Consider the following 24,743-nt stretch of genomic DNA (forward strand, 5'->3'; position numbering starts at 1 on the left):
GTGTGAGTGTGTGTGTACGTGTGTGCGTGTGTATGGTGCAACCTGTCTGCCAGGACTGTGGCGTCGGGGGCTGGGGGGGGCGGGGTGGGGAGTGCAATGCCCCCAGGGGAAGCAGCCTCCGGCAGCAGCCGGATCACGTCCTCCCCGGGCTCCAGCGGCTTCCTGAAGGCGGGTCAGCAGCGGTTGTCATGGCAACAGCCTTGTGGGGAGGATCTTAAGGAAAACACTGAGGCTGGAATGTTGAGAATATTTGCCTACAAATGAGTCTGTCTCTTGCTAAGAGCCAAAGAGAGACAAAGCCCAGCTTTTTGGGCATTTCAGTCTGAGTAGATCAGTGGGCAGTGGTATAGGTGGGCTCAAATTTGAGTTTCCCTCCCTGAGATGGAGGAGGACGGAGGATGCCAGGGGCTGGAGGACTCTTTTCTCTCTCTCTCTCTCTTTTTTTTTAAATTAAAGATTTTATTTATTTATTTGACAGAGAGAAAGATAGTGAGAACAGGAACACAAGCAGGGGGAGTGGGAGAGGGAAAGCAGCTTCCTGCTGAGCAGGGAGCCTGTTGAGGGGCCCCCAGGAGCCTGGAATCCTGACCTGAGCTGAAGTTGCCGCTTAACGACTGAGCCACCCAGGTGCCCCCTCTTTTTTTTTTTTTTTTAAGATTTTATTTATTTATTTGATAGAGAGCCCACAAGCAGGGGGAGGGGCAGGCAGAGGGAGAGGGAGAAGCATGTTCCCCGCTGAGCAGGGAACTGGACACAGGACTTGATCCCAGGACCCTGGGATCATGACCTGAGCTGAAGGCAGAAGCTTAACCAGCTGAGCCGTGCAGGCGCCCAGCTGTAGTTCTCTCCTAACACAGTTGTGTGAACCCCATACCACCTGCCTGCCCCTGTGCTGGATCGTCTACCACAGACTATTGTTCTTCGAGGTGTGACAAGAGGGTTCCCTACTAGCATTCAGGCAGCCCGCAGGCAAGGACTGATTTCATACACCCTGAGCCCCTCCCAGGGAACCTGCTGTTCCCCTGGGTATGCTCACTATCCATCTCCAGTCCAGCAAGGACTTGCTGGAGTAGAGACTGGCCACATCAACAAAGGTCACCCAGATTGTGAGGCTCCTTACCATAGGCTCTTTTTTTTTTTTAATTAAAAAAAATTTTTTTTTTCTTAAAGGCTTTATTTATTTATTTGACAGACAGAGATCACAAGTAGGCAGAGAGTCAGGCAGAGAGAGAGGAGGAAGCAGGCTCCCTGCTGAGCAGAGAGCCCAATGCAGGACTTGATCCTAGGACCCTGAGATTAGGACCTGAGCCCAAGGCAGAGGCTTAACCACTAAGCCACCCAGGTGCCCCTTTGCCATAGGTTCTTATCTCCACTGGCTCAGCTTTCCTTCCAGTCAGCCCTTGAGGAAACAGCTGGTGCTTTTACAGTTCTCATTTTAAAGATGAAGAAACAGGGCACCTGGATGGCTCAATCAGTTGGGCGTCCAGCTCTTGGCTTCAGCTCAGGTCATGGTCTCGTGGTTGTTGGGTGGAGCCCCACATTGGGCTGTGCGCTCAGGACAGAATCTGCTTTGGATTCTCTCTCCCTCCACTTGTGTACATGTTGTCTCTCTCTCTCTCTCTCAAATCAATAAAATCTTTTTTTAAAAAGGTGAAACAATGGTCAAAGAATGCTGGCCTCAAGAGAAACCTGAAGCCCCACCCTCTTCTCCCATCCTAAGGAACAGGATGACACCAAGCATGATTGGATATGTAGGGAAGGAGGTCATGTTCTAGGCCTGCTTGATGGGGAGGGGTGCCCAGGGACTTCCCTCGCTGAGTAAGCGTGAAGGTGTGGAATGAACCTGCTTTGCCTGAATGTTGGACAGAATTTTTTTTTTTAAGATTTTATTTGTTTATTTGACAGACAGAGATCACAAGTAGACAGAGAGGCAGGCAGAGAAAGAGAGAGGGAAGCAGGCTCCCTGCTGAACAGAGAGCCCGATGTGAGACTCGATCCCAGGACCCCGAGATCATGACCTGAGCCGAAGGCAGCGGCTTAACCCACTGAGCCACCCAGGCGCCCTGGACAGAAATTTTTGCTCACTTGTCCCCAGCATGCTTTTTGTGGTATGCCCCTTTCTTTACTAAGGGAGTGTTAAGCTGTTCTGGGATTCAGGAGAAATGAAAAATGGCCCCCTAAGTGAGCCCTGAGCCTACATTAAGGGGTCCCTTATGTGGAATAGCCTTGCCTACTGGGGCAGAGATACTTCAGTAATAAAGTGCTTGCATTTCGCTTGTCTCGGGACAGGGTAGGGCTGGAGGGTATGAGGTCTCTGGCCAGATCCCGTTATGCTGTCACACCACAGAGCAGCCATCCCCTCAATGTCCCACTGCCACAGAAGGTAGAATTGGGGCTGGAGCTCCGCCTCTGGACCCAAGTCCCCATCTCTTTCCTTCTGCCCCTTCTAATCTTGAGACAATGTCCAGCCGTAAGGGGGGATGGTCGTGCAGCCTTGGGCATCCCCCCAGGGGAGCTGTGCACACTGGTTCCGGGTTCCTGCTTGGGATCACCAGTCCCCGGTGGATGAGCTCCACACTAAGTCATCACATTCCTGCAGCTGCCCTGGGAGACCAGGGGCATGTCACTGCGGGAGTGATTATGACTCCTTCCCCAGAGCCTGCTGCCTGGCATTAACTAAAGTCCTTGTTCTGAGATTGCTTGAAGAAGGCAATTTGTTCTATCACTATCTTTCCTTCTGCCTCCTCTCTCTCCCCCTCCCCATCCACCTTCCTTCTATCCTACCTTCCTTCCCTCCTGCCTCTCATCTACTCACTCAAATTTAAGCAGATGCATCCCCAAGGCGTGCTCCCCACTGTCTGTCTCCTGTAGGTTAAAAAGCAACAGAAACCAAATACTTCCTGAGTTGAGAGCCATGATGAATTAATTATTCATAGACCAAATCTACGGCAAATTTCAGAGTGACTTTTATTCAAGGTTAAGGTTGTGAGGTTCCGGGTAAAAGGATTAATGACCACTCCCGACACAGCACAGCCCTCCCCGAGTAAGTCCTAAGTCCTTCCTATCATCTCTTGCCTCTTGCCCTTGACTGTGGTTTATGCATAGACCATTCCCTCCCCGCTGTGATGGAAACTTCTAGTTGTCCACTAGTGTCCATTCTCTTTCCTTTTCTCGTAGTTTTAACTTGACAGGTGGCTAATTAGAGACTATATTCTCCAGCCTGCCCTGAGGTCGGGAGTGGCCATGTGACTAAGCGCTGGCCAATGAGAAGGAAGAAAACCGGCGCACACAGCATCTACAGGAGGAGACTGTTTGCCTTCCAGGTTTTCTTTTTTCCTGGAACACGGAGATGGTGCTGGTGAGTTAACATTGATCACGCAAATGAGGAAAACACCCTAGAAAATGGCAAGGTAAGACAGAGGAAGCTGGACAACGGGTGGCATGGGGCCATCTACCCAGCCTGGTCCACCTCCCTGCCCAGGCACTGGAACGCAACAGAAAAATAAGCCTCTTCTCAGCTTTGTGCTCATCCCAAGGCCTCACTTTACATGTGAGGTGTAGGAAGCCATTTTTCCTAGGAAGCCATCTTTGAGCCTCGCTGGACCAGCACTTCCTGGGAGCTTTCCCCCATGCCCTCACTGGAGCCACACCAGAGAATCCTATAAAGGCTTGTCGGTTTGTTTGTAACACACATGCTATACCTGGCCCAGCCTGGCAGTACTTTGAGGCAGGTACTACAATCTTACCTGCTCCTTTCACTTGGGATCTGGAATACAGTAGGCGCATAGTAAAGGTTGACTAGCTCGATGGGTAGAGCCATACACCTGCATTCTGCCTTAGTTCTCACCTACAGAGATTTGAAGCCCTTCAAGCCCAAACTGAAGGACGGTTCCCATTCTTCTGTCTTCCTACAAACACACACAGGACTTTCCTCCATGTCCAGTCAGCCAGGCCAGACCTCAGGAAGGGTTGCTTCCCAAGAGGGATTGTTGAGTATGGCCAAAGTGCAGCCCAGTGCTAGATCCCAATCCATGACCCCTGTTATCAGATGTGCTTCACCCAAATGTGAGGCCTGGCAGTGTTTTCAGTAGGTCCCTGACTTATAGCAGGAGTTACCCTTCCTTGATTGTCTTTGCCTTGAAAACCTGGGTAAAAGTGGTGGGCGTTGTGGAAATCTATGCATCACATTTAGTTGGAAATGGTGTGCAAATTTTTTTATAATTTGTTTTCAGTTCACACAACGATGGAGGTCTGTTCACACATCTGGGATGGAGCAGCCCTGATACATTTCTCTGGTCACTACCTAGATGGAACCATGCACCATCTGACAGACCAAGGCTTTGGCAGTTGCTCTGAGAGCTGGGGCTCTGGCCTCCAGACAGCCTATCCTTGAAGACACTTCCCAAGAGCATTGACCTTGGTAGCACTTAGATGTTGCTGCTTCCTTTCCTTTCTTCCTTCCCTCTGCCTCTCTTTCTCCTTCTCTTTTCTTTTCCTTCTCTTCTCTCTCTCTCTTTCTCTCCTTCCTTCCTTCCTCCTCTCTCCTCCCCTCCCTTCCCCTTCCTTCTTTCCTTGTCAGACCATTCTTTGGGAGTTCTTTGTACAGACGCCAGTTTTCACTGTGGCCTGAGGGTTCCGAAGAGCCCAGTCTGCCTGCCTCACCACCCCCAACAACCTCAGTTTTGGGGACCAAATGCACAGCATCCTCACATTCCCAAACAAACCTCCAACATACACATTGTGATCCCACTGCCTAGAAGGCTCAGAAATAGCGTCAGCTTTCCAAGGGCTCAGTGGGTCTAGTGATCTTCAACCGGGGGTATAAGCAGGTCTTTAGGAATTGAGTTTGCCCCAGAGCAGAGGAATGTATCCTTGAGCCAAAAAAGAATGAGACTGGCACTTTTGAGAAGATGGGCCATTGGACCCCGCATTTGCCTCAGGCATGATCTCCACCGGGACAAGGAGATTTTAGTGGTTTCTTCCCCAGCGTTTCAACCAACATCCCACGCTTTTCTGGAAAGTTATAAAATGCTGAGCTCCGTCAGGCACAAATTCTGATGCACGATGCTCCCATTTGCTCCCTAGTGGAGCATGGGGTGAAGGGTGATGGGAGGGGAGGCCACCCTCAAGTAGCCATCAAACAGGGGAGTCCTCTGGCGTCATTAATCCCTTGAGCACACCCCTCATGGAGTCACATTAGCTAATGCAAGGTCACCATTCCGAAGCTCATGTTCACCTTACTTCAACGTGTTCAGGGGTCATAAGATGTGGAAGGCATAGGTCTGTGTGATCTTAAGCTTTAAAATACTCGATATGTGTTGGCTTTCAATGGTCACACTTTTATACTACATTCTAACATAGATATCCAGAAGCATGCGCCCAGGTCTTAAGAAAAACATCACTGGACACCATCTAAAATTAAGACAGTTTTATGTTTCGACTTAATTTTTTCTGTGAATTAAGAAAAAAACTGCCTTTATTCAGTTTGAATGGAACACGGACACCTCCTGCCAGCCCGTCGGCAACCCTCCCAGCACTTCCTCTCCGAGCAAAGTTAAGAGAAATTGTTCAGCTAATGATTACCTCTGTTTCAACAGAATTCAACTTTTAGAAGCCACTGATTTTTTAAAAAATAATGAGATTAATAATAAAAGCTATTTATTGAGCTCATGCTATCTGCCAGGCACTATGCTTTTATTCTCTGCATGCTTTAAAAAAAAAAAAAAGATTGTATTCATTTATTTGAGAGAGAGAAAAAGCAAGAGAGATCACAGAGGGAGAGGGAGAGGGAAAAGCAGACTCACCGGTGAATGGAGAGCTCGACGTGGGGTTCAATCCCAGGACCCTGAGATCATGACCCGAGCCTAAGGCAGACACTTAATGACTGAGTCCGCAGGCGCTCCTTCTCTGAATGCTTTATCTTATTTTCAGGACAACCTGTGAGATATTTACCAATATTGTCCCTCTTTACAGATAAAGAAACTGAGGCTCAGAGAATTGGTATAATTTGCCTCAGGTGACCCAAAAGCTTGTGTCTGCCTCTCCAGTTTTAACCACTACACAGTTTTGCAAGAGGGCTGGTCCTCAATGATATGGGCAGACACCAGGTTCTCTCACTGTAGGAAAGGCTGTGTCCTGCCATCCATATCTGATGGTCCTAGAATAATATTCCCAATCTTTGCACTTTGTTGTAGGGAAGGACCCGGACGGGAACTAAATTTAAAAAGACAACAAAATAAGGTGTCTTCAGAAATTTTATTTCCTGGCATTTGGTCTACAGCCTCTTCTGCGAAGGGTAACAGTTTGGCAGATCCAGCTCAAGTAACTTGTGGGGTCACGCGGGACCCTGCACTTTGAAAGGCTTGTCTGTGGTTCAAGGCTCTGGTGTAGCTGTCTTGAAATTGTTAGTCATACTTACATTTTCCCTTTGCACTGGGCACTGCAAGTTGCATAGCAGGCCCTGTAATTGAGGAGATAAAAGTAATGCATTTTCAACATCAAGTAGCTGCAGCCATGAACTAGTCGGGAGCCAAAGCTGACATGCTTTTGGCACTCCCTCGTCAACAAGCTCCTTGTATGGAAAGTAAGTGACCAGAGGAAGCCACACGAAGGAAATGTCCACTCCTCTGCCCCACAGCAAGAGAGGGTGTTGACAGCAGGGCAGAGACTCAGCGCTGACCCCATCAGAAGAGTAGAGGGCAGTTGAGAGGGAGGCACCTCTGATCCTATTTGAAAATCCCAAGAGAACGGGGATAGAGAGCTCTGGGTGCCCTGAGTTTGGGTTTGCCTAATGCCCTGACTGGTGGCAAACAGCCCAATTTCAATGCCTCTGACATGAGTCTGTCCTTCTGATTTCCAGTTGGTGTTGGGAGCCCTTGCTACCCCCTGTTTTGAAACCCAGCTGTTGAATTGTCATACCATTGGAAAGGCTCTGCTTAATCAGGTGGGGTGAGGCTGGGGTGGGGTAGAGTATACACACCTGGCTCCCCGCCAAAGGGTGCCTAGAGGTCTGGAGGTCCTGCCTGTGGGTTAGCCACAGTGAAGCCCAAATTGAAGGGCAGAGTTGAGAAGGAGAGTTGATGCCGTCTGGTTTGGCGCCTGTCTTCACCCCTGTTTCCAGCTTGCAGATACGCCTCTACATTGCCTGTTTGGTTTTCTCACTTGTTTATGATTTTTCTCGATCCCCCGCACACTGCCAACAGTCAGCTGTCTCCTAGAAAGCGTCTCTGAGGGTGCTGGGTCTCCAGGAGCCATCCCTGCTATGCTCAGGTGAGTGCTGTCATTAAATATTAGGGAACGGAAGCAGAGATCCTGGTACTTAGGCTTTGGCCACCCCGCTAGCAGCAGTGGCTAAGGGTGATATGGGCCAGTTGGGGAGGCAGCATCTGTGAGACACACCATCTGGACAACACTGGAGCTTTATAAAGAATTTATCCAGTCACAAAGCACCAGCAGCCCATTATTTGCTGGATTCTCAGGATTTCTGTCCTCTTATTCAGCTGTAACAGGAAGAAAGGACATCCAAGCTGCCCTGAACTATTTGGCTTCAGTGCCAAAGTCAAGGTTTATGAGTGATCATTGCTGGGCATCTGGAGACATTTTCTCACTGCTTCCGCAGACCCCTTTCCTAGAGTCTGGGCATTAACTCCCAGAATGCAGTGCTGCTCAGGCCGACTTTTGGCATCCCCACCGCCCTGAGCCGTCCTCTGCCATCTGCCCCTAGGGCCTTTCTCTGGCTAGCTCTGAGCTAGCAGCCTGCTTGTGGCCCTGTGTTGTCATGGAGAAGGTTTTAGAAACATATTGTTGGATTGTGGGGCGTATATCTGCCACCTGGAAACAAGTGGGTTTGTAGAAGAGCCACCATGGAGGAAGGGAGAGGGCTCTTGGAGGGCGGAGCCGGTGCCAGAGTAGCCGGCTGGAGCAGAGGGACAGGAGCCTGCACTGCTGCTGGCTGTTTGGTATTCTGGACAGGAAGCCGCATGCCGATCAGCTTGCTTCTACAGGGCTCCTGGGAGCGTGCATCAGACAGAAGGCTACAGACTCTGCAGAAAAGTTTGCAGATTCTAAGAAAATACCCTGTGGTGCAGCCCACTGCTGTGGTGGGGGAGGCCAAGAGAGCTCCCGTTTAGACATACGGATGTAAATTTTTGCTTCCTGCAGGTAGAGAAGCTGGCCTTTGCCTGTGCACACCAGCAGGCTGCCCTTGACCTCCCCGGGACAACTTCTGAATTCAGGGACATCTATTTTTGCATGAGACCTGGACACCCCAGCCATCTGGTCATAGCCTTCCTACCTCCACGCCCAGTTCCTGAGGGGCTGCTGACAACCCTTGTAGGGCACCAGTCACCTTGCTGTTTGCTGCTTTGTAGGTCAGAAAACAGTCAAGTATCGGCAATTTCATATTGTTCAGCCAAATTGAAAAGCTTCAGGGCAATCTGGCACCTTTCATCAGGATTGGACAATAAGAACAGTAAAGAAAATCCATAGTAGATTTTCTCTTGCCTAACGAATACAATCTATTACTTTCTAAATCATTCTAAACTCCAGCACTTTGTGTACATCTCAAATCTTCACCTTCCCAGTGATGCACTTTCTACCAAAAAGCTTGAGCTTTTTTTTTCTTTAAATAAAGATTTTATTTATTTATTTATTTGATAGACAGAGATCACAAGTAGGCAGAGAGGCAGGCAGAGAGAGGGGAAGGGAAGCAGGCTCCCCGCCGAGCAGAGAGCCCGATGTGGGGCTCGATTCCAGGACCCTGAGATCATGACCTGAGCCGAAGGCAGAGGCTTTAGCCCGCTGAGCCACCCAGGAGCCCCTCCCTTGAGCTTTGCATACTTTTTCTTCTGCTACTTGAGGTAGAAACTGGATCCATTCTGGGGCCTCTGGGTGATTCAGTTGTTAAGCATCTGCCTTCAGCTCAGGTCATGATCCCAGCGTCCTGGGATGGAGCCCGGCTTTGGGCTCCCTGCTCAGCAGGAAGCTGCTTCTCCTCTTCCACTCTCCTGCTTGTGTTCTCTCTCTCACTGTGTCTCTCTCTGTCAAGTAAATGAATAAAATCTTAAAAAAAAAAAAAAAAAAGAAAGAAAGAAAAGAAAAAGAGACTAGATCCATTCTGATGCCCATACAGAGAAGAGTCATCTCAAATGTACATTCTAATGGATTCCAAGGATTTGTTAACTGCTTTAGTCACTGGCAGAAGAAACTGTACATGTTTCCATTACTCGTACATTCTTTTTGCTAGAAGTTTCAGCAACTTTTGGAAAACCCCTTGGAGTGAGCTTGCCTACCTTTATCCATACAGATCTGACATCTATGAACTGTGACTGCATTTTGAGTCGGGACCCAAATAGCAAAGCATCACTGTCTAAGGCACCTGCCCTCTCCTTTCTCCTCCCTGGGTCTTCCCTCTGCTGCCTTAAGATGGTTCCAGTGAGAGGCTTTGAAGCATCTGTTGAAACACTGACTTATTTAGCCATGCTCAGACTCACAAGATATATATCCCGCCTGTATTTTTCTGCCTATGGCTTCCCTCTAGTGTGCTCTAGCCTCTCCTCCCTTCTTTTTATTCCTATTATTTCTAGGCCCTCATGGCATGTCATAGTGATGCATTTACTTATTTTAATAACCCTTCCTCGGGCAGCCTTTTCTCCTCCGAAACAGTTCACGTCCCTCCCTCCTTGTTATTTGTTAACATTTCTTTTAGTGGCTGCAGGAAACGGGAGTCCATGCAGAATTCTTGACCTGCTGATGGCAACGGAGGCAGACTATGGAAAGTAAGGCCATAAATTTTGGCTGGGCCTGTACCAAATAATTAATGGTTTCACTCTTAATATCCTTATTTTTTAAAAAGTTTTTATTTATTTATTTGACAGACAGAGATCACAAGTAGACAGAGAGGCAGGCAGAGAGGGAGGAGGAAGCAGGCTCCCTGCCGAGCAGGGAGCCCAATGCAGGGCTTGATCCCAGGACCCTGAGACCATGACCTGAGCTGAAGGCAGAGGCTTTAACCCACTGAGCCACCCAGGCACCCCACTCCTAATATCCTTTTGTTGTGAATCTCAACAGGAAGGGCTGGTCTGATAAATGATAATAGGTGTATCAGGTGAGGTGAAGCCCCCCCTACTGGATGCCCCTTTGCAGGAAGGAAGCAGGTAAACTACCAGACTCCTAGCTTCACAAGACAGTGAACGCAAGCACTTGCACCTACGTGCAGGAGTAGCCGATTGTAACTGGGAATGGTTGGTACAGGCAACACCCAGAAAATAAAACACGGAGCTTGCAGCCCAGAGATGGAGGGAGCAAAGGAGAGAGTTTTTTTTTTTTTTTTTAAAGATTTTATTTATTTATTTGACAGACAGAGATCACAAGTAGACAGAGAGGCAGGCAGAGAGAAAGAGGGAAGCAGGCTCCCTGCTAAGCAGAGAGCCTGATGCAGGGCTCGATCCCAGGACCCTGAGATCATAACCTGAGCCAAAGGCAGCAGCTTTAACCCACTGAGCCACCCAGGTGCCCAGGAGAGAGTTTTATTAAACTGCTCTAATAAGTAGCTTTTTTCCCCCTCCTTTTTGGCAGGGCAAAGTCTTCTAGAAAACCACGTGCTTAGGGATAATTGGGAAGCCAAGTCCTTGACACCTGCAATTGTCCTAATAAGACCAGAATGAGTGGAATGGGTTAGAGTGGGAATCCCCAGCAGAAGGTCTGACCAGGGCAGGGGATTTATTCACATCATTCAGATAGAGAGAGGGATGGATGATGTCTAATTTCCCTTTGAGTCCTAAAATATGATCTGGTGGCCTAGGAAGTGGAAGCCTAGCCCCAAACGACACAAATTTGTCAGGAAGGAAAGAGTCGCCTAGAAACAAGTAGGTGAGGAGGTGAGAGAATTTACCAATGGGAGTTAATCACACCTGCAAGATGAACTGGACTTGGGCTTGTCTTCAAGAGCAGTGGCTGTCACACTTTAAAGAGCAGCGCATCGGGTTGCCTGGGTGGCTCAGTGGGTTAAGCCTCTGCCTTTGGCTCAGGTCATGATCTCAGGGTCCTGGAATCGAGCCCCACATCAGGCTCTCTGCTCAATGGGGAGCCTGCTTCCCCCATTCTCTCTGCCTGCCTCTCTGCCTACTTGTGATCTTCTCTCTCTGTCAAATAAAATAAAATAAAAATTTTTAAAGAGCAGCACAAATTAACTGGGAATCTTGCCAAAAAAGCAGCCCGATAGAACTTCCCATTTTGATGGACACATTCTACACTTCTGCTGTCCAATAGGGTGGCCAGCGGTCACGTGTGGTTACTGAACACTTGAAAGATGAGTAGTGTGACCGAGGAGCTAAATTTTTTAGTTTCATTTCAATGTGACTAACTTACATGGAAACAGGCCGATGTGGTTGGTAACTCCCAAATTGGAAAGCATGGGTGTAGAGCAGTGGTTCTCAAACTTAGGTGCACACAGGGTTCCCCCGGAGGGCTTGGTAAAACACAGATGGCAAGGTCCCACCCCCACAATAGCTGATACTGATCCTGCTGGCCTACGCCCACCCGTGGAGAACTGCTCTGGAACATGCACCGAGCTTCACGGTCAGTATGAGAATCTCTCATCTTTGCTCCAGGCAGCGAGCCTCAGTCGCACCCTCAGGGTCAGCATGCCTGTGCATGGCACAGTGGGTGGTGAATTCAAGGCTGGCTTTGGAAGGCTCCGGGAGGGCCCCCTTTTAAAAAATATCTTTCCCACTGATGCCCGAGAAGTGATAGGACAAGACGAGTTACAGCATTTACTGCACAGCCAGAGGAACTGAGGTCCAGGCTTGGTTATGCCCAACACTAGCCTTTGTGACCTTGGGCGAGTCACTTAAATTTTGTGCCTCAGTTTTCTCATCTGTCAGATGGGAAGAATAATAACACTTACCTACCTCATAGAGGCCTGCTGAGGATTAGGGCTTAAGACAGCCACGCAGTACGTGCTCAGTATGGATTAGTTATCACGATCCACAATCCCAGCATTCACAGATCATTCACTCCGGCTATGTACGCACTTGGCTCACCCTGCAGGCTCTCATCAAACAAGAAGATACTCCCGGCAGTCACGCTCAGCCTACCCTACTATTTTGCTGAGGGCTCAGGAGGCCTGTAAGGTCCACTGGGGACTCCCTCTAGGGTGCCCAAGGACAGAAGAATGGTGACAAAGCAGGAGGGCACCTCGCTTTCTGACGTTCACATGAAAGCTGGCACGGGCCTCCCGGCTGTGGACTGCTCTATGTCCGGAATGGGGACTCGACTTCTCCAAGTCCAGCTGCGCCGCCAGCCCCCAGGCAGCTGTGTGCAGGGCCAGTGGGGGCAGGGAAGGATAGCATTTTTCTGCACCTTCTTAGGAAAAGTCATCTGTTGAAGATGAAGCAATGAGAATATACACCCACCTCTCGCCTTCTGCTCCCACATCTGTTCCTACAATGAGCCATCAGCACTTTCCCAGGCTGAGCTTGTCCCAGACCCCCTTTCTCATGCCCACGTGGCCATAGCAGAGACAGCAGCCCATCCCAGAACTGCTGCCAGGCGTCACAGCTTGCAGAGCCGGCGCACCTCCCACCTCCTCTTCTACGTGGTTCTGCTAAAGATACTACTGTGGAATTTGGTACCATGACTGAAACGTCCTTTTCCCCAAGAAAGGCGTACCCATTTAAAAACATTCGGTCATCTTAACCATCATTTAGGAAGTCTTAAAATAAAATTTTGAGAATTATCACCAGATGTCAATTTTATTGCCAGACATTTGGTAAACAAGGTAATCCCTCCCTCCCCCAAACCTAGCCTACAGCACATCACTAGGGGAGCCGTTACTCCAGAGCCCATTCCTTCAGATTGGTTGGGGGACTGCCACACAGCAAGGGATACAGACAAACACAAAGGGCTACCATCAGAGCCTGGTGTCCAGTGGGACCACCTGGCTGGTGTTCGGCCTACCTCATTCCTTCCCTTTCTACCCAAGTTCAGAATAACAATATCCATGAATTGAGTGTTATTTCCCAGAGATTGAGCTGCTTTCCAAGCATTAACACATTTAACAGCTGCCTACAGTGTAGGATCTGTTGTCCTCCTTTTACAGATGACAAGAGGGGCCCATGGAACAGTAGGTAAGAGTCTGAATAAGTCAAGAGACTTGCTTCTTTGCCAAACTCTTTGCCTTGAAGCTATGGCAGCCACATGGACTGGATGTTCAGAACTTTGTAGATTTTAGTCATCCCATCATGCTGACATGTTCTGAATGTCAACATTTTGGCATCCGAATTCCATTTCCCAGCCAGTCTGCCACACTGAGTAGGGGAAAGGAGAAGTATGGTGGCAGTAGGAAGACGCTTGGTCAGTGTGGCAAGTGTGGCTCATTGCTGGGCTCTGGAAATATGGACCCTCTACTTACAGGCTGGAGCCTGAAGCAGCTCTGAAGCTGGAGGTAGGTGGGATCAATGGACCCTACCCAGGGGCAGCTCAGTTTCTCCAGAGCTTAGCATTCCCTGGAAGAATACGCCCACCACTTCCCTCCCTCTGAAGGAACAGGGATGCTGTAACTGATAGGTATGTGTGTGTGTGTGTGTGTGCATGTGCGCATACAGACACAAACACAGGAGTGGGTATGGATCTACTGTCTGACAGTCCTATGAATTGTGCACGTGTCTGACACGAGAACATGCCACCAAAACTGTACTAGTGGAGAGGAAGAGAGGCATGAACACTTCAAAATGGCAGCTAATTTAAAAATCACTTTGGACTAAGTCTGTACTCACATGGGACACGACAGTATTTGATGAATCAGGAAGGAACAACAGGGCAAACAATGATCATCACTGTTTCTCAAAAGGAAACCACCCTCCCCTCTATGTCCTAACATCGGCTACTAACCCCACCTTCTGTCCCAGCCCTGACTTATGGGAAGCCTAAGCAGCACCAGGGCCCAGTCTGAAGGGACATGTGAGGGGATGGCTGGGGCTGGGAACAGGTGTGCCCAGAGGGAGCACCAGAGCTCCGTGGAACAGCAGACACAGGTGAGCAGACCAGGTGCTCTTCTCTATGGTCCGGTAATGAAAGCACGTGATTGGTCAGAATACAGCAGGTATCTAATACATCAGACAACCGAAGCCAAATGTGGATCTCATATGGGGCCCAAACCACATTTCTAGAACAGAGGGTTATCTGCTGGGTTCCTGAAAGCTGCTTTCCAGGCCCTGTCAAGAAATGCCAAGTTTCCCTGTGTTCATCTGCCAAATGTTTCCGGGGGATGTGCGGGCTGGAGATGGCAGACGTATGGTGGAGAAAAGGCAAGTCTACAGAGCAACCTGCGGGCAACCTTGATCACCTGGAAGTCTTAAGAAGAATATTTACTTCACTAACCGTTCTCATCAGTTTAGTATTGATCCGCAATCTCTTTTTGTTGGAACTTTGAAGCTGGAAATGCTTCCAAAATGTTGAGTTTCTGGTCTCAGCACCAACAGTCGAATGATGAAGCTGGTACCCTGTTTTGGTGATCTGGGACTCTGCACGGCCTGAGGCTCATTCTCTGCCGATCATTACCTTTCTTTTTTTGACGATCGTTGTTTATGCTGCCTCTGTTAACGTCATCACAAATAACATCTTTGAAGGTAATTCTTCTCACTCTCTCTTGACTGTAATTTAAAACTGATTAAGTACATGACCTTATGAATTCGACCTGATTAATCAAGGCTCCTTGTTAATCAAGGGAACAAGAACAACAGGGACTGAGAGATGGTGTCATGGTTGGCAGATGGTGTGTCCTCAGAAAACTGAAAAAGCTTGAAGTTACTGCCTAAAGTACCATCAGATCTGCCCGTGGATGGATGCGAGGGTGGGGAGGTAGTTAGGCCCAATGAGGACATACAGATAGATGTCTGCTCATGACCGTGAAGCATCAATGGTCCCCAGGGTCAGGGATGGGATTTTGTCTTCCCAGCATCCAAAGCAGTGGCTGGCACACAGCAGAGGTTCAAAGTAAATTTGTCAAATGAATGGAGGCTTGCCCACCCAATCTATCCTTCACAGATCTCCCCGGATCACCAGTCAGTTGTCTACCAGCCCTTTACCATCTATGCCTCCCTCTCTCCATCTAGTATTTATGTGTATACCGTATGTGAGATGCTAAACTGTGAGCTAGAGGGGATTCGACACTAAACAATATACAGCCCCTGATGCAAAGTCAGGCACCCCTGTTTCAAGGGACTTTTTAAAGGCGAAGAATGAGAACTGGTGACCTTTACCGAGGAGCTTGAACACAAACTGTGTTATGATATGACTTCACTCCTCCATCCCCTCTTCACGTTTGGCAAATCCCTTGAAGATTCAGCCCGTGTTCTTCTGGAGGGAAACATCCATCTTCCTGTCCGGAGGTGGTGTAGGCACTGGTCATTGCTTGAGCAGGGCACTGGACTAGCTTTACTGAGGTTTCCACCTGAAACAGTTTTGTCCTGCTTGTTTCCTTGGTAATGAACCAAACAAAGGCTTCTTCCAACCCTTCCCACTCCTTCCTAATCCATTTCACGTTGTCTCTTTTTGGAGCCAGGGGACTCTCCAAGAAGGCAAATAGAAAGGTCTGAGACCCCTTCGGGGCTGCCATTTCCTGGATGGTGAGAAAACCTCCAGCATGGTGCTCTGAGGTCAGCTCTGGGCACTTGTTAAAATGTTTACATTAGGAGAAGTACACCTTTCTCCACCCACCATTCCCACTGCCCCCCAACCCTCCAACTGTCCCTTGCTATGGTTCAGAATAAGAACCACTTCTCTCTGGTATCATGTCAAAGAGAATATAAATGAAGGGCCCGACAAAGGATTCTTGGAAATTGCTCCTCCTCAAAGGGCAACAGGACCATTTATCCTAGGATATAGAGATGGGTCTATATTCTAGAGGATAGTCTGAAATTTAGAAGAATCATTCTTTACGATGACCATGTCTGGTTTCTGTTTTTGTTTTCGTTTTACTCAGCTGTGTGGATCTCTCTCTCTCTTTTGTTTTTTTGTTTTTGTTTTTGGAATCCAAGTTTTTTTTCCTTTACACAGTGCTCTTCTCTTAAGTGCAAACCTCTAATTTGGTGACATTCAGATTCAGACCTGGGCCTTTGCATCACATGGGACACTATGATCTGCAATTTGCTTTCTTTTTTTTTTACTTTATTTAAATTCCAGGTAGCAGCAACGTGCTTTTTGAGACCATTCTTTTCTGCACTAGATCACGACAGTACATTGTAGTCTCTGGGCATAGTCCAGTCACATGATCCCTTCTGTCTGGCCATTGCACCTGCAGTTATAAAGTCATAGGGCTGAGAAACCACTTGATTCTGATTCATCTTCACAGTGCTGAGGAGGGCCGAAGTCACGATACCCATTCCACAGGTGGGGAAACCAAGGCACAGAGAGGTGATCTATCCAGAGTCACTCAGTAAGTCAGCAAACAAACTGAACAGAGGGCAAGGTAAGATCACCTGTGTACCTTTCAGTGCGTTATCCAGAAAATCAGACTGTGTCCTTCTCAGATGAATGCACGTACTTTGGAAGAAAGTAGTTTGAGGTGGAGTTTTCTATTCAGGTTTCAAAAGCTCTCTAGGAAATCAGAAGCCACAAGGTAAGAATCAGTATCAAATTAACCTTTTAGTTAAATGCCCCTGACTCACGGACAACACCAATTATTCCAGCTAGCTCACTGATAATCTGGTTACCAACAAGAAGAAAATCAGAGGAGAAAATTCAGCCATTCAAGAAATAAACCTTGGCACAGCTTCTGTGTAACACCGAAATATTACTCCTTTCTACACAATACTTTTGCACCTGCAGGCATGCAACCGGGGAAGGGGGTATGGGTGAAGTGTGTATGTATGTGTGTGTGTGTGTAATACCAGACATTTCAGGGACAATTCTGTCCAGCAGAATATACACGAAACATGTCTAATATAGTAGTTCTCTACCCTGATTCTTCTCTTATTTTTATTTTTTGGTAACTTTTATTTCCTGATCCTGATTTAATGTAAAATGTAATGTTTTCTGTGATGAAGGCAGAGTCAGTGGGTGGATATGGCCAGAGGCTAATTTCAGCTTCATGGGAAGGAAGCACTCTAGACATTAAAGTTGCCTGAAGACAACTGAGTGGGACTTTTTGGACCAGGAGGTGGCCTGGTCTTGCAAATATTTTCCCCCAGAAGCTAAATGATTATCTGCTGTGATGCACTGCCCCTTCCAATGCCCAGGAATTCATGTTCCCAGAAACGAACTAGGCCAATGGCAGCCCTCCTGCCTCTCTACTCCAGGTCAAGAAAGGCACAAGGGAGACCAGCAAATAATACTGAGGCAGTGCTTTGGATCCAGAAGACCTTGAGGTACCAGGAGAAGAGTACTGACAGCCCCGTCTGGCCAGTGGGGAAGGTGAGGCACGGAAAGAATGATTCGACACTTTCAGCAAAGGTGAGGGGGAACCAGGACCTTAAGGGGGAACATTCTCTTTTTCCTCGTGTGAGGGAGGAGGGCAAGCTATACTACCAACCATAGCGGCCACAACTCTCCACAGCAAAGCGGCAAGGCTAGCCACCACAGATTACCCTGAAGGCAGCTGGATGGCTCCTTCACCGAGAGATTCTAGCTCCATGCTCGCTGGGCCCACCCTCAGGACTGCACCCAGGGCTGGAAACTGAGGGAGGATCCGCCTGGGCAGGCACATAAGGTAGGTAGCTCTGCTTCATAAGGCATGGCTGCTGTCTTTTGAGGAGTGGGCTCCACACCGGGAGGTAGGAATCAGACACGACCTCCCCTGAAGCTACCCTGCAAGAAAACAGAATCGGGGGGAACGATGCTGCCTAGGGAACTCATCATCCCCAGGGGCTGGGGGCTTCCACTACAGCCAAACAGCATCACACAACCAACCGATTTCTTGTGTCGCTGGGGAGAATAAGGGTTGGGGGGGGGACACAAATGGATCATTATTTGCAGATGATTGTCTAACTAGAAGGCCTAGGGGAATCAACCAAAAAACTACCATAACCGAGACCAGAGTTTGCTCAAGTGGCAGATTAAAAGTCAAGCATACAAAAACCAATCGTTTTTGGCGTCCCTTGGTGTGGTCTAACACCTTGGAAGAGCTGTGCTTTTCTGCGAGGCCTCTGAGCTTTGTGCAACTTGCCATTATTTTAAAAAGATGGAGGGGAGCCAAGGTCAGGCCACCTCAGCTGCAGGTACCAATGTCACCCCAGGCAACAATATGCGGAAGGTGCCTGGGCTGACTGCTGCGGAAGGTGCCTGGGCTGACTGCTGCAGAAGGGGGCGGCCACCGCTACACCCTCTCCTACAGAGGCTCTCCCTCGCCTCGTCCCCCCTCAGCCCCCCTCTCCCAGTTCTTTTTCTATTCCAAGCCCAAAGACACACTGGGAAGCATGGCAAGGGCCGCTGCGGGAGCCACCCAGGATGGATGTGGTTAAAGATTGTGCTATGTCATTTTCAAATAAAGTCTGTTTTTTTAAAAGGCGGTGGGCTCTCAGGTCTTTCTGTCCTCTCGTTGCCTCACTGGTCAAGACCCTGGCGAGGCCAGGGCGTTGAGCTGCAACCGAAGACTCCCCTAGTCTGGTCATAAATGCCAAGGGAGGCCCCGCAGGGCTGAGCCTGGCAGCCTGGCCAGCCCAGGACGGTGGTCATTTGCGGTCCAGGCTGGCGTGCAGCTGGGCTTCCCGCACCATGCGGTCGAAGGAGCGCGTGTTGGTCTCCTCGCGTACCTTCTCCCTCACGTGGAAGGAGGCCCGGGCCGTGGAGCGGGCGGTCTCCAGTGCGCTCCGCCGCTCCCGAGAAAGCTGCTCGCTCCGCTCGAGCTTGCGCCCGATGGCTTGCAGCAGCTCCCGCCGGCGGGAGTCTTCGTCCCTCTCCACCTTCTCCTTATTGGCGCGCTGGGCTCGTTCCTTCTCCAACCGGCTCTGGCCCACGCGCCTTGCCTTCTGCTGCACAGCTTCCTCGGCTGCCTGCGTAGCGTGCTGCAGCCGCCGCTCCCCGGCCCGGGCCAGCGCCTCCAGGTGCGCCTGGTGCTCGCGCCCTTTGCGCTCCGCCACTTCCTTGGCCCGCCGGCCCTGCAGCTCCTCCCGCCGGGCCCGCTCCCGCAGCTCGCGCGCGCGCTGCTCCACCAGCTGCTCGTAGTTCTCCTGTGCGCGGCCCAAGCTGGCCTCTAGGGAACTCCGCAAGCCCTCTCGTTCCGCGCGCTCCTGCCGGGCCCGGCCTTGCAGCAGCGCCTCGTGGCGCGCGCGCTCCGCCCGGCTCAGCTCCCGCTTCTCCCGCAGCAGCTGGCCCTCCTGCCGCTGCTTGGTGCGGGCCGCACGCTGGGCGCGCTCCCTGCGGACCATCTCGGCCCGCTCGCGCCCTTCCTGTAGGCCCTCCTCCCGCTGCTTCAGGTTCTGCTCCTGCTGCAGCTTGCGCAGCCGATCCTCCCGGGCCGCGCGCTCAACCCGCTCCCGCCGCAGTAGGCCCTGGCGTTCGGCCAGCTCCCGCCGCCGCTCCTCGCTGCGCTCGCACTCCCGCTGCCGCCGCCGCGCCTCCTCCCGTTCCTCGCGCCCGCGACGGCCGCGCCGCTCCTCCACCTGCGCCGCCCAGGCCCGGCGGCCCTGCTCCAGCGCGCGCTGCTTCTCCCGCTCCTCGCGCTCCCGCCGCTGCTCCGCCCGCACGCGCTGCTGCTCCCACTGGCCGTGCGCCGCGGCGCGCTGCTCCAGCAACAGGCGCTCCTCCTGGTGGCGCGCCAGCATCAGAGCCGCGATCTTTCGGTCGCGGTCCGGCACCCCGCGCAGGCCCCGCTCGGCGCGCACTTGGCGCACGATGCGCTCCACGTGCTGAGCCGTCTGCGGAGAGTGGCTCAGGTCACCTAGGCTGAAGCTGCGGCCTGTGAGCGGCACCAAGGCCAGGGCGGAAGGACGGCCCAGGGGGTTAGGGGCGGAGGACGCGGAGCCCGCCGGACAGCTGTTCCTGGCTGAGGCCCGCGGAGGCCAGCGCAGCTCCCGCAGGCTCTCCCCGCTGTAGGAGGACGACGACGCGCCAGACTCAGAACTGAGGGCGCCCTCGCGCCGACGGGACAGCGAGTCTAGCGAGTGGCTCTTCCTACCTGCCCGCGAAGCCGCGGGCGGTGGTTGCGTCCGGGCTGGAGATGGGCTGGAAGAGGCCTTGCGGGTGGCGCGCGGCGCAGGCGAGCCCGGGAGGCTGGCGCTGCTGCAGCTGCTGCTGCTGCCAGCTGCTCCGGGGACCGAGGCGGCGGTGGCCGCAGTCCCCAAGGGCGTGAAGAGGCGCCGCTTCTCCTCGCGCACAATGCGCTCTCGCTCGGCCCGGCACTGCTGCAGCTTGGCGCGCCGCTCCGCCTCGTAGGCCTCATACAGGCCGGTGGCCACTCGCATGGAGCGGCCCGGGGCCTCGCGCACCAGGTCTGCCAGGGCCCGTGGCAGCAGCTCCACGGGCTTGACTGCGCAGCGGGCGCAGGCCTCCAGCGAGCGGGGACTGGTCAGCACGTAGCGGCTCCCCTCGGCCTCCGGACAGTCGAAGTTGAAGAGATCCAGGTGTAGCAGAGGAGACTGCTCCCGCCGCCCGCCTTCTTCCGCTGCGCTCGGGACTTCAGCCTTGCGGGGCGCCGCCGCCGAGGCCGAGCCCGAGGCTGAGGCTGAGGCCGAGGAGGCGGCGGGCTGCTGGGCCCCCTGTGCCTCGGGGGGGCCAGGTGCGGCGGCTGCATCCCCATCCGAACCTTCAGGCTCGGCTCCCTCCTTTTCCTCTTCCGGCACCGGGTCCACCATGGCTGAGTCCTGTCCTTTTGTGGAGTCCCTGCGCAAGACAAGGTAGGGACATCGAGGAATACATGAGAGCAGTTCCCCCGCCCCCCCCCGCCCCATTCACATACCCCCACCCCCAACTTAATCAGCTTTGGGATTAGGCTCAGAGGCCCGATGGGACGTAAATCATAATACCAATGCCCTGAAAACCCAGGCGAGGGTGGAGGGGGGTCGGGGAGAGTGGTAGGAGGGATGAGACTGTGCGACCGGAAAAGCCTCAACATTCCTCAGCCCGAGTGTGCGGGGCAAGGGCCTGGGGCCCGGCTCCCCAGGGCGTCTGGCCCGCTGGATGCATCTCCTTCCTGCTGCAAGTTAAGATGAAAAGATCGCGGTGCAGGCAGTAGCCGGCCAGGGAGGCGGTGGAGGATTCCCGGGAGGATTAGTGTATTTGTTTGCAGCTTAGGCGGGGACCGGGGATGCAGCTTTGCAGGAACAAAAAAAAAAACAAAAAAAAAAAAAAAAAAAGAGAGAGAAGAGGCCTGTTCATCCTCAAAGTGCATGGCTGCGAGGACCCCATTTACCTAGGGAAGAAGTTTATTTGGGATTAGGCTCAGAGGCCCTCTGATTTGTATGATTAAATTTACATGATGTATATTACATGATTGCCCCCTGCCAAAGGAGACCCAGGCCCCGGGGCCCGGGGCTGATGGAAGGGCTGAAACAAATGCCTCAATTACAGAAGGCCTGCCCGGGAGAGGTGTTCGATTCTTGTTCTGTCTTTTGGACAGAGCTTGCTGGGAGCTATGCCGGTCCTCCTACCCCCACCCCCGGTGTTTGCTGGGGATGGAGAAGGCGCCTGGGTCCTCTCAAATGCACCCGATCTCCTCCAAGTCTGAACGTGCTAAAGGCACCATTCACTCCCATCTAAGCTCCGACACCTGCCCCTGGATGCTCTCCGAATCCCCCTACCGTATCGCTGCGAAGTGGGCTCTGGGGACTCAGCTAGCCCGGCCACGCCAGTGCCCGCAGCTCCTGGCTCTCAGGGCAGGTTCACTCACCGCACGTCCCGGGCTTGGGCCCCGCGCGGAGGGCTTTTGTTCGCAGCTCGCCGCTCGCCGCTCTCCCTTGCGCGTCTTCAATCCCCGCGCCCGCGGGGTCGGATTACTGCCGGCTGCAGCCGCGGTAGGAGCCCAAGCTGCCACCGCAGCCACCGCCAGGGTCTCTCCATGGGGCCCGCACACATCCCAGATGCTCCCTACCCGCGGGAGGGGGAGTGCGACAAGGTCTCCCTAAAATAACGCGGCTCTGCTCCTTTCCCTCACACTGGTTCTTGAAAAAGGAAGCCGGGTTCCATCGCTGCTGCATCCCTCGCATTCTCTCCAACCGTGAAGGTACCGCAGGTCTGGCGACGCCCCCGGCGCCTCCTGGTGGACGTTCAAGGGTGTTGGTTTGTTTGCTTAGAGGGCGAAGAAGAGAAATACTTGTATATTTGGCGGAGATGGATATATTATGTTGTTTGGTGCGGATGGAGATCTATCTATCTCCATATATATATATTTGGGGGAGGTGGATCTATATATATTTGGTGGAGATGGATATATATGTATATATATATATATATATATGTATGTATATTTGAGGGGAGATGGATATGTATGTATTTGGTGGGGATGGAGATATATATATATATATTTGGAGATGGATACACACACGCGCGCACACACACACACACACACACGGTGGATATATCTGCTGAAAACCCCTATTCCATAAGCACCTCAACTGGGTAGAATGAAGGAATAGCTTGGCTTGTTTCTCAAGAGGACCCTGAGAGACATAGAAACTTGATAGTGAATAATTGCATAGAAATAGGTTCGTCATCCAAACTATGATTTTATTTTTTCAAGAAAAACTAAGAGCGTTCAGGTAGGTTTGAGACAGTCAGAAAATGTGTGAATAGTGTTTAATGTAAACTTGGAGGACTTTCGGGTTCCAGGTAACACACATTGGAACCAATTAGGGCTGTTTGATGAGTGTTATTTTGAGACACCTCCTCCCCACCTTTTTTCCCCATTTGGAGTGGCAGTGGCTATAGGAGACAGATGGGAGTAGGACTGGAAGGAGGAGCTTGGCAGGTGGGTGGGGCATGATGAACTATGTTGTTAATAACCTAGCTGCTGTCAGATAGGCAGTGAGAGGCAAGTGAAGGATTGAAAGCAGGGAAACAACATGATTGGATTTATATTTCTGGAACATAACCCTAGCAACAATGGAGTGAGGGGGGGCGGTCAACAGGATGCAGGAAGCCCTGTTAGCTGGACACTATAGTCACCCAAGGCAGGAAAGATTGGGACTTAAGGGGGAAGAGTAGCAGGAGGTGTGGATCTGGGTGACCTGGGGCATGTACAGATTCCTGAAATAGAAAAAGAATATTCAAAGATAGCTTGGCCCTGGGGGTGTGAGAAGCAGTGAAGGGTTAAAGCTGACTTCCTGGAGCAATGAGGTAGTTGGGTGACCCCAGTGAGAGCATGGACCCAGGAGGGAGGATTAGGTGATGGGGAGGGCCGGGGAAGGAGGGGTTCCTCTTTGGACCACTTGAGTGTGAGGCGGAGCTGGCCAGCAGATGGGGCTAGAGTTTAGGCCATCATCCCTATATACAATGTTCCTAAAACCAGCAGAGGGAGTGAGATCACCCAGGATGGGCCGGAGGAGCGGCAAGGGAGGCAAGAAGGGTATTGATGAGGCTGCTCAAGGAGAAGGAGTCCAGGAAGGAGACCAATAAGGACAAGCAGGAAAGCCATGGTGACACCAACAAAAACAGCTTCAGTATGGGTTTTGGGGTTGATGCTGAAATGCAGGAGGTTAGGGGAAGGTGGGAAAATGAGCATTAGTAAATCTTAATCTTTTTTTTTTCTTTTTTAAGATTTTATTTATTTATTTGACAGACAGAGATCACAAGTAGGCAGAGAGGCAGGCAGAGAGAGAGAGAAGGAAACGGGCTGTTTGCGGAGCAGAGAACCCAATGCGGGGCTCGATCCCAGGACCCTGGGATCATGACCTGAACTGAAGGCAGAGGCTTTAACCCACTGAGCCACCCAGGCGCCCCTAAATCTTAATCTTTTAGTGGGGGCTACTAGCAAACATGTTCAACCTTTACACCGGAGGGAGGACAATATCTTCATCCTCCTGGACAGAAAGCAAGTCTTCTCTGACCCGGAGGGAAACTATCTCCCAGAGATGTTTGCTGTACACACTTCCTTGGAAAAATGGTCCAGAATAAAAGCCTTTACAAGACATCCAGAAATGCTATGGAGAACTACCCTCAATAGGGAAAGGGCACAATCAGTCAGGTGGCGAGGAAGAGGTGGGGCTAGGATTTGGACGAGGCCCTATCTGATCCTGAAGGGGGCCACCATGCTTCGTGTTTCCACAAGTAAACTATATAGAGATGTGAATTTAGGTGCAGGTGAGAGGGCAAGCCAACCTCTCCAAACCTTGGCTTTCTCTTTGCACAGAGTCCCATTCCATTGCCTACCTCAAAGATCAATAATGTCTGCTATGTAAATGCCACCTTTGTCACTGAGTAGGGACAATAATTGCTACCTTCCAGGATTGTTGTGAAAACTGGAAAGATATAGGCACAGTACCTAGACGAATGTCTAGGGGAATAAGCAGTGATAAAATAGTTACCATTCATTTTGATAAACCTCATCTTATAAGCATGGTCAAAATCGAGAAAGAAATACGTATAGTGTCTATAAGTTTTAAGGGGAAGCCCCGCAAATGTCCCATGTTTGATTAAAGAATGATTCATCAACTGGGAAGGCCACAGAAGGAGAGGGCATGGGAAGGGGACCCTGAAATAGGACACCGATCTTTAGCTAGCCACTTCAGCAAAACTGACTTGCCCAACGGTGTTGGTGGGGGCAGGCAGGGGTCAGGTTTCACCACTAAACACCCAGATAACTCTCACCTCTC

General features: G+C 51.1%; 1 protein-coding gene across 1 annotated transcript; it reads right to left on the bottom strand.

Moving 5' to 3' along the window:
- Positions 1-18,183: 18,183 nt before the first annotated feature.
- On the bottom strand, positions 18,184-22,157 carry CCDC177 (coiled-coil domain containing 177). The gene is made up of 2 exons (XM_045070987.1): positions 21,824-22,157; positions 18,184-20,817 (listed from the first exon to the last, which is right to left on the bottom strand). The coding sequence occupies exon 2, from the start codon at positions 20,787-20,789 to the stop codon at positions 18,669-18,671; it is 2,121 nt and encodes a 706-aa protein (XP_044926922.1). The 5' UTR covers positions 20,790-20,817; positions 21,824-22,157; the 3' UTR covers positions 18,184-18,668.
- Positions 22,158-24,743: the final 2,586 nt, after the last annotated feature.

Source organism: Mustela putorius, unplaced genomic scaffold, assembly GCF_011764305.1.
Source record: "Mustela putorius furo isolate JIRA1106 unplaced genomic scaffold, ASM1176430v1.1 tig00000129_pilon_pilon_pilon, whole genome shotgun sequence".
NCBI lineage: Eukaryota > Metazoa > Chordata > Mammalia > Carnivora > Mustelidae > Mustela > Mustela putorius.

What these genes read in the sequence shown, in the direction of transcription:
- CCDC177 (XM_045070987.1), bottom strand. Translation starts at nt 20,789, where the DNA reads ATGGTGGACCCGGTGCCGGAAGAGGAAAAGGAGGGAGCCGAGCCTGAA.